Below are 16,036 nucleotides of genomic sequence, written 5' to 3'. Positions count from 1 at the left end.
ATTCTTGCCTCTATATATACTATCTAACTAAGAGCTACTTGGCAATGTTCTATAGGACCTCCAACATGGGTTGACTTTGCTAGCCACATATCTTATCTTGCAAGGCAAGTTATCTATGTATACACCATATAGTTGGCTTGTTCCACAAGCTACTACACGGAGATAACTTGTTCCACAAGCTACCAATACATGGTTAATTTTTTGGCCAAGTTTCTAACCTACAAACACATCTAAAGTCAAAACCGCATCTATGAAGCTTTTAAGAAGATTCTCTAGAATAGTTTATAAAATTATTTTATATTTATCTACTTCTATTTAATCATATAAGTAACTATTGAAATAAATGTATGTGTCTATGACATCTTGAGGCCTTTGAGTGCAATTTCAAAACTAGGATGCCACTTAGGTTTGATTAAGACTCTGAGTCTCAAATGATAGAATCAAGTTCAATTTTCTTAAGTTGCTCCATAAGAGATTGTGCAACAACTTTGAGCCTTTGATTGAGGCAAGCTGATTTTTTTAAAAAAAACTTGCTAGTGTTAAAATCTTTCAACTTATTTATTTGGGACTAGAGAAGGGGGTTGGAAATAGAAATAAAGAGGGGGGTGTAATGATGGTTTTGTTAGGTAGGTTGTTTTGGTAAAAGCCAAAGTCAATTTAACATTTATATATATATATATATATATATAGATATATCAAAGTATTCTTTTAGTTACATAATGGTTTTTTACAAATACTTCCATCTTATTAATTATTAATATAATTTATTAGTAAAAATAATCTATGAAAGATTAAATTAGATTGTAATATAATAATATAAATATTATCTTTGTCTATTTATTAATTATTTAAAAACAAATATATATCATATACTTAAAAATATAAAAAGAAATAAATATATTATAATTTAGTAATAATTTAAAAATTTTGAGACTAAAAAATTAATGATATTTATTTATAAATATTTTTAATTGATAAAAAAAATTAAAGTGCATAATGGTAAAGTCAAATATGATCATTAAATAATTTATCATCAAGATTATAAAATTACAATAACTCATAGAATTCTTTTTAAAAAAAACATCAAGTTGTATTTATTAAAAGTTAAAGAAAAATTTGTCTTTTACTTACATAATTTTAGAATCTTTTGTGTTCTGCATTTCAGAACTTTTATAATTGATATAGTATCATACTTAGTGGTGAATCCTAAGTTGTTTTGATAATATTTTTGTTAACAACAGTTCTTACAGATCACTGTTACTACAATCAGACATAAATCAATCTAAAACATCAGAAAAATTTGTTTGTACACTGAAAGGACAAGTTAAAACACACCATAGTTGTCAAAAACATCAGTGTTATACAACAGCTTTGTTTGACTTTTGAGTTTTGTCCATCGATGCTCATGATATATTGCTATTTTTTCATATGATTATTGGGGGCCAAGAGCCTTGAAACGTAGTTTTCTCCACTCAATCCGGATCGTGTAGAACCGATCTGGGTCGTCTTTAGTCGAAGATTGAACGAACGGCGCAGATCGATTGAAGGGGTTGTCTAGAATAGATCGATAGGAATGTCTAGAGTCTAATCGATCAGCGGCACTGGTGAAGCGATTCGACGCGCGAGAACGAGAGCTGCCGCGCACCAGCAGTCGTGGTGGTGAACAGAAAGGAATCGATGGGCATGTCGGACCATCCCTCGTAAGCATTAAGCCGAAGGACCACATCGACCATGTTGGGCCTGACGCCAGGATCTTCAGACATGCACTGCAGCGCGATATGGGCCAGCCCTGCAGCTCCCTCAAGGGAGAAATTGTCTTCCAGCTTCGGGTCTACGAATTCGCGGATCTTGCCCAGATCCAGCAACGGGCGCACCGACGCGTGCGTATTGACGAGCGTGCGCGTCGAGTTGGTGAAGAACATCGGGCGATTCCCAGTCAGAAGCTCCAGCACCAGGGCGCCGAAGGCGTAGATGTCAGAGTCTTCGGTGACTTGGCCTGTGTATGCGTATTCGGGCGCGAGGTAGCCGAGCGATGCTAGCGTCTTGTGAGTCGCATACATCACCTCTTCGGCGACAATGTCGGACAAGCCGTAGTCTGCAAGTAGCGCGTTGCCTTGCTTGTCGAGGAGGATGTTGCCGGCCCACAGGTTTTGGTGGACCATCGTTAGCGGCTCTGTTATGCCTTCATGCAAGTGGGCGAGACCTGCTCCATATATAGTCAGAAGGATGTTGAAGGGCATTCCTGGGAGATTTGAGATCTATCATGACCTAATTTTATGCTTAGAAGATGTTCAGGTGTGGGAAAAAAATCGATTCAAACCTTTTGCAATCCCCCGGATGATATTGACTCGCATGCTCCAGTTCAGCAACACTTCACTTGGTCCATGGAGGTTTTTCTCCAGGGACCCGCATGATACCAATTCGTAGACGAGGAAGCATTCTGATCCGCCTTTGGAGCAGCAGAACCCCAAAAAGTTGACCAGATTTTCATGCTTTACTTGCAGCAAGGCTTCGAGTGCATTCTGAAAGTCCTGCTCGCCAAATGAGTATCGTGTGTTGTAGATAGCCTTCACAGCCACTACGGTGCCGTCACGCAGCACTCCTTGGTACACAGCCGAGTGGCAGCTCTTCCGCAAAAGGTTCTTCTCGGAGAAATAGTTGGTAGCTGTTTCAAGCTCGTCCAAATGTATCCAAGAGTTCCATTCCGCGGGGCTTGAGAGCCCGTTAGACGCAACCGTCGATGTGCTTCGACCCGACATAACCCGGGACCTTCCCAGGGTCGAAAAGTCTGGTGTGCTACCATTGAATGAGCCCCGGAGATGGTGTGTGGTCTCGCTGATGTTCTCAGCTTTCTCCCCGCTGTTAGCGGATGTCTGCACAAGTTTCACATCTGTGTTCGTAGCTGGCTTAATATCCAATGTATATCTCAGATTAGCGTTCCAGTGTTTCAAACAAATGTAAACGAGGATCAGAAATGCGCTTCCTCCGACTGCGAATACGATGGCAGTTGTAAGGCTAAGTATTCTCTTGAATTTTTGTGAGGGTTCCGGAGGTGGAGGCTTCGAAGAGGTGGGGCCTGAGGCCAGGCAAGGCGATATGTTTACGCTCGCGCCACAGAGACCACTATTGTTGATGTAGTTGAAACCATGTGACAAACTAAACAGTCCTGTGATAAATTCATTTCAGATTAGAACATTCCAACGACCTCGGACTATATCCGTGTGAAGAAAGTTCGGCATGTGACCACAACTGTTACTGAGCAACACTCAGGTTGACACACATCGGAGGATATTCATTCATATAGAACTAAGATGGGAGAAGTTTCCAGCTCACCGGTTGGCACAGGACCAGAGAGGAAGTTGTTCGACACATCGAGAAATACGAGATTTGTCAAATTCGCTATTGAGTCTGGAATTCTGCCAATCAATGTGTTGTTACTGAGGTCGAATCGTTGCAGCATGGTCAAATCGCCAACTGTGGTAGGAGTGGTCCCATAAAGGCTGTTGGCGTTGATGGCCAAGGTTTTGAGGTTTGACAGAGTAGTAATCTCCACTGGAATTTCTCCTTCCAGCTTGTTGCAACACAGCTCCAGCGCTAAAAGCACACACACGTTCCGCCACACAAAATTAATGCTCGTATTCGGTTTTTAGAACCCAAGAGATTCTGGTGCTGATAAAATCCAATATTAAATTTATATATCTTAACTTACTCAGAGTTGAAAATGGTGATAAATTACGAGTTTTCAAAGAAAGATGGAAGTAATGACAATGACGAGAGTTTCGAGGTGGACGTTGTACCTTGTAACCGTGTCAACTGGCCAATTTGAGGAGGAATGGGGCCAGTCAATTGATTCCAGTTCAAATACAAATCTGTGAGGCTTTCTAACGTGAAAAGCGATCCAGGAATGCCGCCCTGTAGCTCATTAAAATGCAAGAAGAGGCCAGAGAGATACAAGAGTTCTGACACCTCATGTGGAATATACCCCGTCAACGACCGCCCTTGTAATGAAATGTTCGTCACTCTCCCAACTGACATCAAGAAAATAAACAATCTTCACACAGTTTTAGTGAATTGACCATGCGTTGTGCACTCTCGTGATCACAACCCATTCAGAAACAACAGAATCTTACAATTACAATCAAATTGATAAGGTCGTCATCGATCAGCTTGTCACCTGAGTTGCAGAAAATGCCCTCAAAACTGCCAGAGCAAGGCTGCCCTCCTCTTTTCCAAGACTCCAAAACCAATCCATCAGGATCAAGGGCAGCCTTCACATCCATCAACACTTCGACCTCCAACCTTTCAGACACCCACGCCGCAGCAGGCCATGTGAACAGCAGCACAAGCAAGGGTACCAGGTGCATCAGCTCTGAGGAAGCGGAGAGCGTATTGCATCGGGCCATAGCTTAGCGCCACTCTGCGATGGCTACAAATGAGTCCACGACATGAGAAGACTCTCATTCATGGTCTCGTCCCTGCTACTCCTTGTTGCTCTGAATGACCAATGTTTGCCCCCAGCTATGTAAATGGGCATAGAGAACTAGATCATCGCATTCTGAACTGCTCTGAAACCACCCAAACCAATATCTACCTTGTTTCAAGCACACCTGGAACATGAGGTTGTCGTCATAGTATCCATCATACATGCCAAGGATTTTTTTTTTTTCATCATTCGTCCGAGGTTTCGATGGAGCTGCACAGTAGACCGGGTGAGATGAACAAGAAACTAGACAACTGCGCATCAAACTCGTTTAGTAACAATATACTGCGAATGACACTGCGAGTCTGTTGGTTCCTGGTCGAACCAACACTTTTCACAATTCTTGCGTCCTTACACTCCTAACACGGCATGGATGTCGTGCGAGCTGTTTCGATTCCCAAACCAATCCTGGCGTCTTCATTCCAATTAAAGACATAAATTGAACTTACTTATCCCAGTCATAGACAATAATGCCCTTACCACTCGAACGATTGCCCCGCTTCTGCTGCTGGAAGTCCCCTCGCGGATTAATTCAGTGCGGACGATTGATTCTATCAACGGCAACAAACTTGATGACTCGTACTTCGTATCACGGCAACAATTATTTTTTAATTCACCGCAAAGAAGAACCTTCACTTTTGAAGAACCTTTCGCAAGGAGGGCATACTGGAGGAATTGATACAACGAGGATATAGCAAGTGGTGGATCACATCCCAGAAATCAATTGCCAACTGTGATATCACTGGTAAAGAGTTCAGAAGTACTAATCATGACAGTTGTGATCGAGTGAGCACTTGATACCTTTAGAACTCTCAATACTGACCCTGTACCAGGATGATCTCATTCAATCCTCCGGAACATACTCCCCCCCAAAATGGAAGACGCGTTGAGTCTGTGTGCAATTATGGTGATACTCTTTTGAATCTATTACACACCTCCATTAACAACTGCTAATTTTGTGTAGCGGGCAGTGTACCTGAGGGGTTCAGCCGTGTTCCAGGAACCTCCAAACGAAGAGCCACGACCAGCTTGTAGTCAGCTCAGCTGCTGGTATCAGTCGCACCAGTGCTCATCACGTCGAAACCCAGCCACGGAAATATGCTACTCCCAATCGCTAATCTTGTAAAGCATCTAAGATTATCAGGTTAGCAAGTCAGAGATCTATGTATTTAATTTTTATCTGTTATGATTTGAGTTCTATCTGTCGACCTACTGTAACGAGCTACCGATGTACATCCACATAAACAGGGTTGTACATATCTGTAACCAGACAAGCTCAAAACCTGTGCAATCAGATGAGTCAATCGGTTTCTCTAACTATCCGAGCAGGAATGACCCCTTGAGTAACCTTTGAGTTAGGATACTGATCCAATGACGAGTAAAGTGAGTCTCAGCGATGCTCTTCGGAGAGAGCCCCAGGTAGGGTATTGAAAGACACTTCGATTGTTACGACAAGAGTACGATCCGGCAAAAGCAGCAATATGAAGGACATTGGCAGAGACTATATCAACAAACTCAGACGTGCACAAATCTCAAATTTGATCGATGGTTAGAGGAGTCGAAGCGTCACAGATGCCAATTACCATAAACCGAGTCGTGTCAACGATTTCGGTTGTTTCACTTTCGTTGACGTTGTCGCATGAAACTTGCAAAACTTCGGATTGCTCCCACTTGTTTAGCCTACAATAGCTGTATGGTGAGGTTTAAAGCGTTACACGCTCGTATCCTAGCTGAGCAGGATACAAATAATAATGAAGCTCCCAGAAACGTGTTTTCATCTGTAGCTATGTACAAAGTAATCGTCTATATCACGCACACTATCAATGAATAGTGAAGTCAATTGCCTGAGACCAGCGGTTGAGAACACTAAAATGAGAGGAGACAGGTCAAAAAATCGACATGGGATTAGACCTTATGGAACTGATGATGCAAGGCTGGTGTTACGATTACGACTGTGGGTCCTCGGAACCTTTGTGCAAATGATCGCAACTCTCTTTTACCGAATACACAGCGGGCATATTTCTCCCCATGAACTGGCTTTGTCTAATAATTTTCTTTTTCTAGTATGCTCTCCCCGGGTGGTTCCTCATTCCACCACTGGACCCCAACTCTGTGTAGATACTCAGTTCTACTATACTACTAACATAATGAACAGTAATGTTCGTAGCTACCGCCATGGCTACAGCTCTAAGTAATTGTATTCTGAGTTACTGTAACTGATGGGAGTACTTGTCTCGTTAATGAGGTCCAGTTGTGTCAAGCGGTATGCAACTTTAAGGCTCACGCTTGAGAGACGCCCCTCAATAGGACGAAGAAATGATCGATCCAAGTCAAATCCATGTGGTCACACAAGCAACACATAAATACGAAACATGCAAGGGGGTAGGGCCTCGGTGGGTGCAGGAACGAAATCCAGTACACCTCTCAACTTTCATCAAAAGTGTCTGTGTCATGCAATTCTTTCCTCATCGGCAAGGCTCTGTAGCTAGCTCATCACTTTAAAAATCCCATCTGTAGGTGGGGAAAAATGCATGTAATCGCGGCTTTAATCTGATTCTGCAAATGTCAACTGAAAACCAACGTCTGAAATCGTGTGAGCGATCAGATTAGCAACTTTCTGTTTGTAGGCTCTCCGACCAGGAGGTTGTTTGGATGTTGTGGCAAAACCAAACATTGTTTAATTGGATGTGAAGTGCAAGTGGCACGATCTCAAAGTCTTTGCTTCATCTTCCTCCTGGTTTATCAAATATAGTTCCTTTGAGTAGGAACTCTGGCCGTGAGATAATAGGATAATTATTCTCCCCACAGAATTCCTTACAGTAGGTAGACACCTACCTGCATTGAAGTGGCTAATGTTTCTTGCGAAGTTAGAAAATTTCGGTGTACAAGATTCAGTTCAGACTCAAGGAAAATTATTTGTAAGAGAAGGCACAACAAAGCACCAATCTTCGATAAAACGCCCCAGGGTCATGGTCTTTTAGCCAGATTCCAGCTGGATTGATGAGATGCATAGGATATATAGAGCACACGGCATTGGATCATTGTTCACAGCCTATTTGCACAACCTAAGTCAGCTCCCTTGGCTCCCAGTTGAGTCATATAAAATTGTAGGATAGTTTCCAGTTCGTATTTAAGATCTGATTCCAACAAGTGGCAGAAGGATTCCTTTTCAAACATATTTTATTTAGAACTAAATACTGAACTGATCCTCATATACCAGACGTCAAGTCGTACAGAAACTTATTACTCTTTTTTGTATTGGGTGTTCTGAAAAACATGCGTTTCCATAGTCAACGCATTATTTACTGTTCCCAGCGGCATCAAACACTGTCAGCTCTCGCATGACTGTACATGCCAAAGATTTTTACTGCGAGACAGCAATTCAGTGTGTGAAGAATGTAAAAGCCCACAACAAGATTTTATCCGGTGCTCTATCAATTAAAAAAAGGCCATGTTTATCTTTTTCTTCGTCCTTTTCAGTAAAGATTCTAGCCATGTTGTTAAGAATAATCTTGGTTGTATCTTGGTTTAGCAATGCTAATTATATTACAACTAGAAGTTTGCATAAACTATATTTTATTTCTAAGTATTTAAATAAATTTAATATTTACCATGTTAATTAATTATAGCATTTAAATTGTATAAAAATTATTCATACATTAAATTGCAACCTTAAAAATAAAAATATAAGAGTGATGCTAATTAATACTAATAGTTTTCTAAGTGATTGGCAATAGGGTTATCATTGGGAGTCTATTGGGCCTTTACATCAAGTTCCAACAAATCCTCTTAGCTAACTTTCTTTAGGTGAAGATAACAAAGTTAGCCAATTCTTTTTTATATAAATACATCACTAAAAAATTTGTCTATTTGTACCTCCTTTTGTATACTTATTGTTAGAGACATAGTCCTTAGAACCTTCTAGAGACAAGTTTCTAGAACCTTCTACAAGCAAGTCTCTAGAATCTTCTAGAAGCTTCTTAGTTGGTAGAAGATGTTAGGGACATAGTCCTTAGAACCTTCTAGAGATAAGTTTCTAGAACCTTCTAGAAGCAAGTCTCTGGAACCTTCTAGAAGCTTTCTAATTGGTAGAAGTTGCTTGAGAAGCTTCCTAAATAGGAGTATATATTGGAATCGAGGCTGAAGAGTTCTTCAGTCTCAACAACACATCTCTTGGAGCTCTAGCTCACCTCTCTGGTATTGTTCTTGTATTCATCTGATTAATCTAGTTCTTGCCAGTTCTTCTTGAACTTCTTGTTAAATCTCAAGTCTGTATTTCTGTCTTTGTGACAGTTTGTCGAGACTTCACTCACCTCAGATATCAGAGCTAGTTTCTTCCTCGTTAGAGTGTGGATTACCCCTCTGCTTGGAAGTGTACTAACATTTTAGAGGTTGCGGATTATCCTCCTCTAGACTGATACTTCTTTTGTTACAATATTGGAGTCTTATTCTTCTTGGAGAGAGTGGGTTACCCCTTTTCTTGAAGCTCTTAAGGCATTTTAGAGGATGCGGAGTACCCTCCTCTAAACCAATATTGTCTTCTTGTAGAGTCATTTCTGTCCTTCTCTTAGAATGGCTGGAGGCCAAGACATTAGTATGACGAAAAGTTTGGAGTTCAAGTTGGATGCTATCATAAATGTCCTTGCTACGTTATCGCAAAGAACTACAGAGATTGAAAGAGTCGTGGCAAGGCTTCATAATGATGGAGCATCTGGGATGGCATAATCTAGATTGCACCAGCCTCAAACTTCTGCACTTGGAGAAGCAACTTTGCCTCAGGTTCAATAAGCACCACTAGTTCTACAACATAAGGAGCCCCGAGTTAGCCTTCCAGACAAGTTTGATAGTACGTATTCCAAGTTTCGAAGATTCGTCAACCAAATCAGGTTGATAACAGCTTTACAGCCCGAACGCTATCCAATAGAGGAGTCACGTGTTGGGCTTGTTGGAACCTTACTTACAGGGTAAGCTCTATCATGGTTTGCTCCTTTATTTGAGAAACGATCATCCATACTAAACAACTTTGAAACCTTTTTGGAGGCATTTGCGGAAGCATTTGGTGAACACGACAAGGTTCGATGGGCTACAACAAAGATCCGGTCACTACGACAAGGAATGCGCTCTACATCAATCTATGCATCGAACTTCAAGTAATTAGCATGTGACATCAATTGGGATAAAAAAGCGTTGATGAGTCAATTCTATTGGAGTTTAAGGGACGATGTGAAGGATTTGCTATTAACTCAACCTGATCCGCAAACGCTCAGAAAAACTATTAGTCAAGCTGTGAAGTGCAATAATCGTCTATTTCAACGCCGCCAAGACCAACATTCAAGATAACATACGGTTTTCCATGTCCCAACTATGTTGGCAAGCAGCGTGAATTCACATTCAGAGATAGAAGACATGCAAATTGATGCGGTACGTGTCAAATCCCTTACTCTAGAAGAAAAAAAGCGGCGTATGGAAGAAGGTCTATGCTTGTATTGCGGTGAAAAAGGCCACAAAGTTGGAAACTATCCCAAGAAGCAAAATCGACCTATTATCAGGACTAGGGACGCATTTGTTCAAGAAAACAAGGATGCCCAGCCACAATAGGAACCATGCAGCTGGACAGTGAAATATCGCAACAACAACCAGGTTCCTTTCTTTTCGCTCAACCTACCCTTTGCTTTACAATCTCTTTGCTTATTAGCCCTGAGAAATTGAGAACCTTAGCATTATTAGATTCAGGAGCATCTGCTTGTTTCTTAGATAAAGAATTTGCGAAGTGTCATAAGATCCCTTTAGTACAAAAATCTAAACCTGTTCACGTTGAGGTCATAGATGGGCGACCTTTATTGTCTGATAGTGTCACCAATGAATCAGAACTTATAGAAGTGACGTTTAAGGGCCATAGTAGTCATATTATTTTCAATATTATTAGAACCCCATCAAATCCTGTTATTTTTGGTCTTTCTTGGTTGAAAAAGCATAATCCATCCGTAGATTGGAGGTTGCGGAAGATGACCTTTTCCACAAAACCACCCAAGAGCAAGCCTAGTAGAAAACCCCGAATAGAAAAATCCTTATTCATTGGAGCAAGAGCGTTTATAAGATCGTCCAAGGAAGGCACATCGTTTGTCATTTATGCGGCTCCAACTACCGAGGAGAAGATCTGGACAGCAAGTATACCTGAGCAATATAAGGATTTTAAAGACGTGTTTCAAAAGAAGAATATCGACATGCTACCGGAACACCGACCATATGATTGCGCCATAGACTTGAAGGAAGGAGTACAACCACCTTTTGACCCAATCTACAATCTATCGCAGATGGAGTTGGCAGAGTTGCGGAAGTACATCGACGAGAATCTAGCCAAGAACTTCATCCGTCATTCAAAATCGTCAACTGGAGCACCCATCTTATTTGTGAAGAAAAAAGATGGCTCGTTGCGGATATGCGTGGACTATCGAGGCCTCAACAAGGTAACAAAGAAAAATCGTTACCCGTTACCTTTGATTTTTGGTCTCTTAGAACAACTTAGACGTGCAAGGATCTTTACAAAAATTGATCTAAGGTGAGCTTACAACCTTGTACGAATCAAGGAAGGAGATGAGTGGAAGACAACATTCCGTACAAGGTATGGCTATTTTGAGTATAATGTCATGTCCTTTGGTCTTACCAATGCTCCAGCGATCTTTCAACATATGATGAATGATATTTTCTGAGAGCACCTTGACGATTTTGTTGACATCTATTTGGATGATATTTTGATATTCTCCATAAACGAGAAAGAGCAAGAAAAGTATATTCGTTTGGTCTTGAAGAAACTATGCGAGCGAGGACTATATGCCAAGTTCGAGAAGTGTTTATTTTATCAAATAGAGATGGAGTTTTTGGGGTTCATTCTGACTACTGAAGGCTTGAAGATGGACCTTAAGAAGGTGGAAGCAATCGTGTCCTAGGAGGTTCCGAAGATGGTTAGAGACATATAATGCTTTCTTGGTTTTGCTAACTTCTATCGGATCTTCATCAAGAATTACTCTCAAGTTGCTGCTCCTCTCACTCGGTTGACATGCAAAGATAAGCTGGAATGGGAACCTCTAGCGGAGAAGGCATTTCAAGACCTAAAGATTGCATTTATTACGGCTCCAATCTCGGTACATTCAGACTTTACAAAGGCCTTTTATTTAGAAACTGATGCTTCGGATTTTGCTTTGGAAGTTGTACTTTCACAAATGAAAAAAGACAAGAAGCTCCATCCGGTTGCATTCTATTCTCGAAAGTTCTCTGCTGCTGAAATCAATTATGAGATCCACGATAAGGAACTTCTTGCTATAATGGATTCTTTCCAAGAATGGCATCACTTTCTTGAAGGAACTGCACATCTAGTAACCTTATATACAGATCACAAGAAATTGGAATATTTCATATCAGCTCGAGTTCTAAATTGACATCAAGCTTAGTGGAGTATGTCGCTATCTAGGTTTGACTTTGTTATCACTTATCAATCTGGAAAGCAGCAAGGATTATCTGATGCCTTATCGAGGAGATCGTATCTTGTACCAAAGGCTGGAGAAGCAGCGTTTGATCAACAATGTACGACATTGTTGAAGCAAGAGCAATTTCGACTTTGCGCTACTATTATGCCAATTGATGCTAACTTCCTGAATAAGGTACGTGCCATAACCATTGAAGATTCAGTAGCCATTGATATCAAGCAGTGTGCCAATGACGACAAGTTCAAGGAGGAGGAAGATCTTTTATACTTTGACGAGCAGTTGTATATCCCAAAAGGACTAGCACGACTCCAAGTTCTTCAATCTCGCCACGATTTTCCAACTGCGGGACATTTTGGATTCAACAAGACCTTGGAGCTTATTTCTCGAGATTTTTAGTGGCCTTAAATGTGGAAGGATGTGAAAGATTTTGTCCTCTCGTGCGACATTTGTTTAAGATCAAAGAATCCTCGGCATTGCCCTTAGGGACTCCTACAGCCTGTGCCGATTCTATGTCGACCATGGTCTTCAATTTCCATGGACTTCATCACGGACCTGTCATCATTGAACTCATTTGACAGCATCTTTGTCATGGTAGATCGGCTTACAAAGATGGCGCACTTTGTCCCTTGCAAGTAGACATCGTCCAGTGAAGTCATAGCAAGGCTCTTTCTCGATAATGTGTATCGATATCATGGACTACTAGATGATATTGTATCAGATCGAGGAACCCAGTTCGTATCAAAGTTTTGGAGATCTCTCTTTGAGATATTGAAGGTGGATATCAAGCTTTCTTTGGCTTTTCATCCTCAAACTGACGGCCAAATGGAACGGGTGAATCAAGTCTTGGAACAATATTTATGATGCAGCATCAACTATCAGCAAGACAATTGGACCACATATCTGCCGCTAGCCGAGTTTGCATATAACAACACCCTCCATGCGTCGACTCAATACACACCATTCTTTTCCAACTATGGGTATCATTCAAAGCTTGATTTATTGAGTCCGTCAACAAATAACAATCCAGCAGCTGAAGGATTTGCGAAACAACTATCAGAGCTTCAAAATAGGTTGAAGCTTCAATTACAATCCGCTCAAGAATCCTACAAGGCATTTGTAGATAGATTTCGGAATCAAGCACCTACTTTCAAAATTTGAGATAAAGTATGGCTTCTTTGACGGAATATCAAGACCAAGCAACTATGTGATAAGTTGGACTATTGAAGATTGGGACCATTTATCATCCAGAAGCAAATCAATCCAGTGGCGTACCGTCTGGAATTACCAGATTCTATGAAGGTACATCCAGTCTTTCATGTTTCTCTGTTGGAGCCTTATCGAGAGTCGTCTTTTCTTGGAAGAGTGCAATGTCCGCCACCTAGTATTGAGATCGAGAACCACAAGGAACACAAGGTTGAAAAGGTACTGGATTCACGACGAAGGTGGGATAAGTTAGAGTATCTTGTTCATTGGTGCGACTATGACATTAATGAGGGAACGTGGAAGTCAGCTGAAAATCTTGCCAATGTGTCGTAAAAGGTACAGGAGTTTCATCAACAACAATCTCATAAACCTAAGCCGGTTCGATGATAGCTTCTTTCTAAAGCTTACTCACCCAAGAATATAAGAAAGGGGGAGAGCACGACCAAAATTTGCAGTTGATGTAGTTATTTTCTCTAAGATAAAATAGAATTTTTTCAATAGCCATAGTTTGGTCTTCTGATATGGATAGCCAAGAGATAGATACTATGCCAGTCAGATTATCTCAACCGACTAGCTCACGAAGGCAACCCCGAGATGAAGAACCGCCTACACCATGACGACGACGGAGGATACCGAATAACCGATCACTAGTGATTGTATTTGAGTTCGAGCCTGCCTACGATGGTCAGCTAGAAGGCGTGTTTGTAGGACAATTTCACAATGAGGACACGAAAGTTCATGCTTGGTCAGAAGTCGAAAGAGTGGGCCACTACCGTTGGCTTCAAGGGCCGATGAACCACTTGCCTCGTGAACAACAGTTGGAGTTCGTAGCAGACGTTATACGACAGATCTTCATTTTCTTACGTTGATATTGATTAACAACAACATTGCTTCTCAGAGACCTCAAAGCTAAAGGAGGGGGTGATGTCTCTAAAACCTTTTAGAGACAAGTTTCTAGAATCTTCTAGAAGCAAGTCTCTGGAATCTTCTAGATGCTTCTTAGTTAGTAGAAGATGTTAGGGGCATAGTCCTTAGAACCTTTTAGAGACAAGTTTCTAGAATCTTCTAGAAGAAAAGTCTCTGGGACCTTCTAGAAGCTTCCTAGTTGGTAGAAGATGTTAGGGACATAGTCCTTGGAACCTTCTAGAGACAAGTTTCTAGAACCTTCTAGAAGCAAGTCTCTGGAACCTTCTAGAAGCTTCCTAGTTGGTAGAAGTTACTTGAGAAGCTTCCTAAATAGGAGTATATATTGGAATCGAGGCTGAAGAATTCTTCAGTCTCGACAATACATCTCTTGGAGCTCTAGCTCACCTCTCTAGGGTTGTTCTTGTATTCATTTGATTAATCTAGTTCTTGCCAGTTCTTCTTGAACTTCTTGTTAGATCTCAAGTCTATATTTCTGTGTCCGTGATACTTATTCATACTTTTACCTCATCATCTTCTTTAGTTTTTTTTAATAAAAATGTTTTTTTTTAATTAAATTATTTTTTAAAATAAAATATTAGAAATTGTTTAAAACGTGGCTATATAGCTTTTAGCTAGATAGTATATATAGAGGCAAGAGTGAAGTCTTCTTCATTCTTGTCAATGCCTTTGTAGTCCTTGGTCTTATTTCAAGACTTTCTAATTTTCTTGTCATTAGCAATAGTCATTCTAGTTTAATATTATACCATCTTTGAGTGATTTTTTTAATCTGTCTGATTAAAAAAAGAATTTATTAATCTTTTAGTTCTTTGAAATTCATGCTTTTGAAAATTTTATGAGAGTACTAACTTATTATTTTTGTTTTTTTTAGAAGTGAGTGGATTAGTCTACTTCTATTATTATATTTTGAAGGTAACAAACTACCCACCTTTAAACTAACTTTTAATTTTTTAAATACTAATTATTTTCTTTAAAAAAAGTAGACTATATTTCTTTGTAGAAATTTTCATTTGATATTAGAGGTTGAGCTTAAACTTCTCTAATTTGATTTTTGATTTTATTTGAATTATCTATAGAAAGAAAAATTATGAATGCTATTCATAGAAAAAGAGAGAATAGGTTTGTAACTATTACAGATCTTTATGAGCTTGTTAATATTCTTAGAGTCAAAATCTCATATATTTTTAATATGAACTATAGAAGTAGTATTTTTATGCCTATGAAAGAAATCAATAATAAGGTTGAAACTCTATATTGAAAAGTTATATAATTGAAAGAAGCAAGAAGATGAAATTTATAATTGAATGTAAAAAACCATATTTCTATAAATATGAGGGAGGCAAGGATAAGTATGTTAAAAAAGTTTAATGAAATAAGATCAAAACTTCAAGGATTTCTACAAGAAGTAAAACTCTATTTAAGGTTATATCTTTCTTAATATTGTGATAGATTTACTCAAGTTGGATTTATAGGTGTACTTCTATGAAGAAGTATTGTGTCTTAGTTTATATCTTTATTAGAAAAGAATTCATAATTCTTTTACAGTCTAAATTCATTCTTAGAAGTCTTTATAGCCACATTTTGAGAAAATAATCAAGAAAGGATAGTAGAAATCAAACTCCTATCTTTATAGTAAAGATCATGTTTAGCCACCATAGATGCTACAAAATTCTAAAACCTTACTTATGATATTCATTAAAATGACAAAGCTCTTATCCATCAATTTTGATATGGATTAAAAGAAAATATCAAATATTTATTATTGATAATGCCAAGAATAGATTCATTATAATAATTTATTACTAAAGCCATTATATATAATAATTGATTCTTTAAAAAATACCAAGAACAAAGATTTGGTTGAAGAAGTAGAAGTCAAGTTATGGCGATAACTTCTAAGTTTGTAAAAACTTAGTCATTTAAACTAAAATCTATATAATTTGAT

At 39.5% G+C, this 16,036-nt stretch overlaps 1 protein-coding gene across 4 annotated transcripts; it reads right to left on the bottom strand.

Moving 5' to 3' along the window:
• Nucleotides 1-1,299: 1,299 nt before the first annotated feature.
• On the bottom strand, nucleotides 1,300-6,563 carry LOC112289424 (putative receptor-like protein kinase At2g42960). Of its 4 annotated transcripts, XM_090255050.1 has the most exons (8): nucleotides 6,064-6,549; nucleotides 5,457-5,611; nucleotides 4,961-5,031; nucleotides 4,175-4,693; nucleotides 3,798-4,028; nucleotides 3,334-3,594; nucleotides 2,321-3,166; nucleotides 1,300-2,203 (listed from the first exon to the last, which is right to left on the bottom strand). In XM_090255050.1, the coding sequence occupies exons 4-8, from the start codon at nucleotides 4,401-4,403 to the stop codon at nucleotides 1,593-1,595; spliced, it is 2,178 nt and encodes a 725-aa protein (XP_090111176.1). In that variant the 5' UTR covers nucleotides 4,404-4,693; nucleotides 4,961-5,031; nucleotides 5,457-5,611; nucleotides 6,064-6,549; the 3' UTR covers nucleotides 1,300-1,592. The 4 variants fall into 4 exon arrangements, with proteins under 4 accessions (XP_090111176.1, XP_024390388.1, XP_090111175.1 ...); XM_024534620.3 differs by lacking the exon at nucleotides 4,961-5,031; XM_090255049.1 differs by having other exon boundaries at nucleotides 4,175-5,611; nucleotides 6,064-6,160; nucleotides 6,392-6,549.
• Nucleotides 6,564-16,036: the final 9,473 nt, after the last annotated feature.

Source organism: Physcomitrium patens, chromosome 12 (assembly GCF_059467195.1).
Source record: "Physcomitrium patens ecotype Gransden chromosome 12, ASM5946719v1, whole genome shotgun sequence".
Classification (NCBI taxonomy): Eukaryota; Viridiplantae; Streptophyta; class Bryopsida; order Funariales; family Funariaceae; genus Physcomitrium; species Physcomitrium patens.
Note: the sequence above shows the minus strand (reverse complement) of the source record. Positions and strands in the feature narration are given on the sequence as shown.

Bases quoted from the DNA above. Each gene is read 5' to 3' on its own strand.
- LOC112289424 (XM_090255050.1), bottom strand. From the start codon at position 4,403: ATGGCCCGATGCAATACGCTCTCCGCTTCCTCAGAGCTGATGCACCTG. The intron at 4,029-4,174 runs GTGACAAGCTGA...TCTTGATGTCAG, and splicing joins GGGCATTTTCTGCAACTCAG to TTGGGAGAGTGACGAACATT. The intron at 2,204-2,320 runs GTTTGAATCGAT...TATATGGAGCAG, and splicing joins CATCCGGGGGATTGCAAAAG to GTCTCGCCCACTTGCATGAA.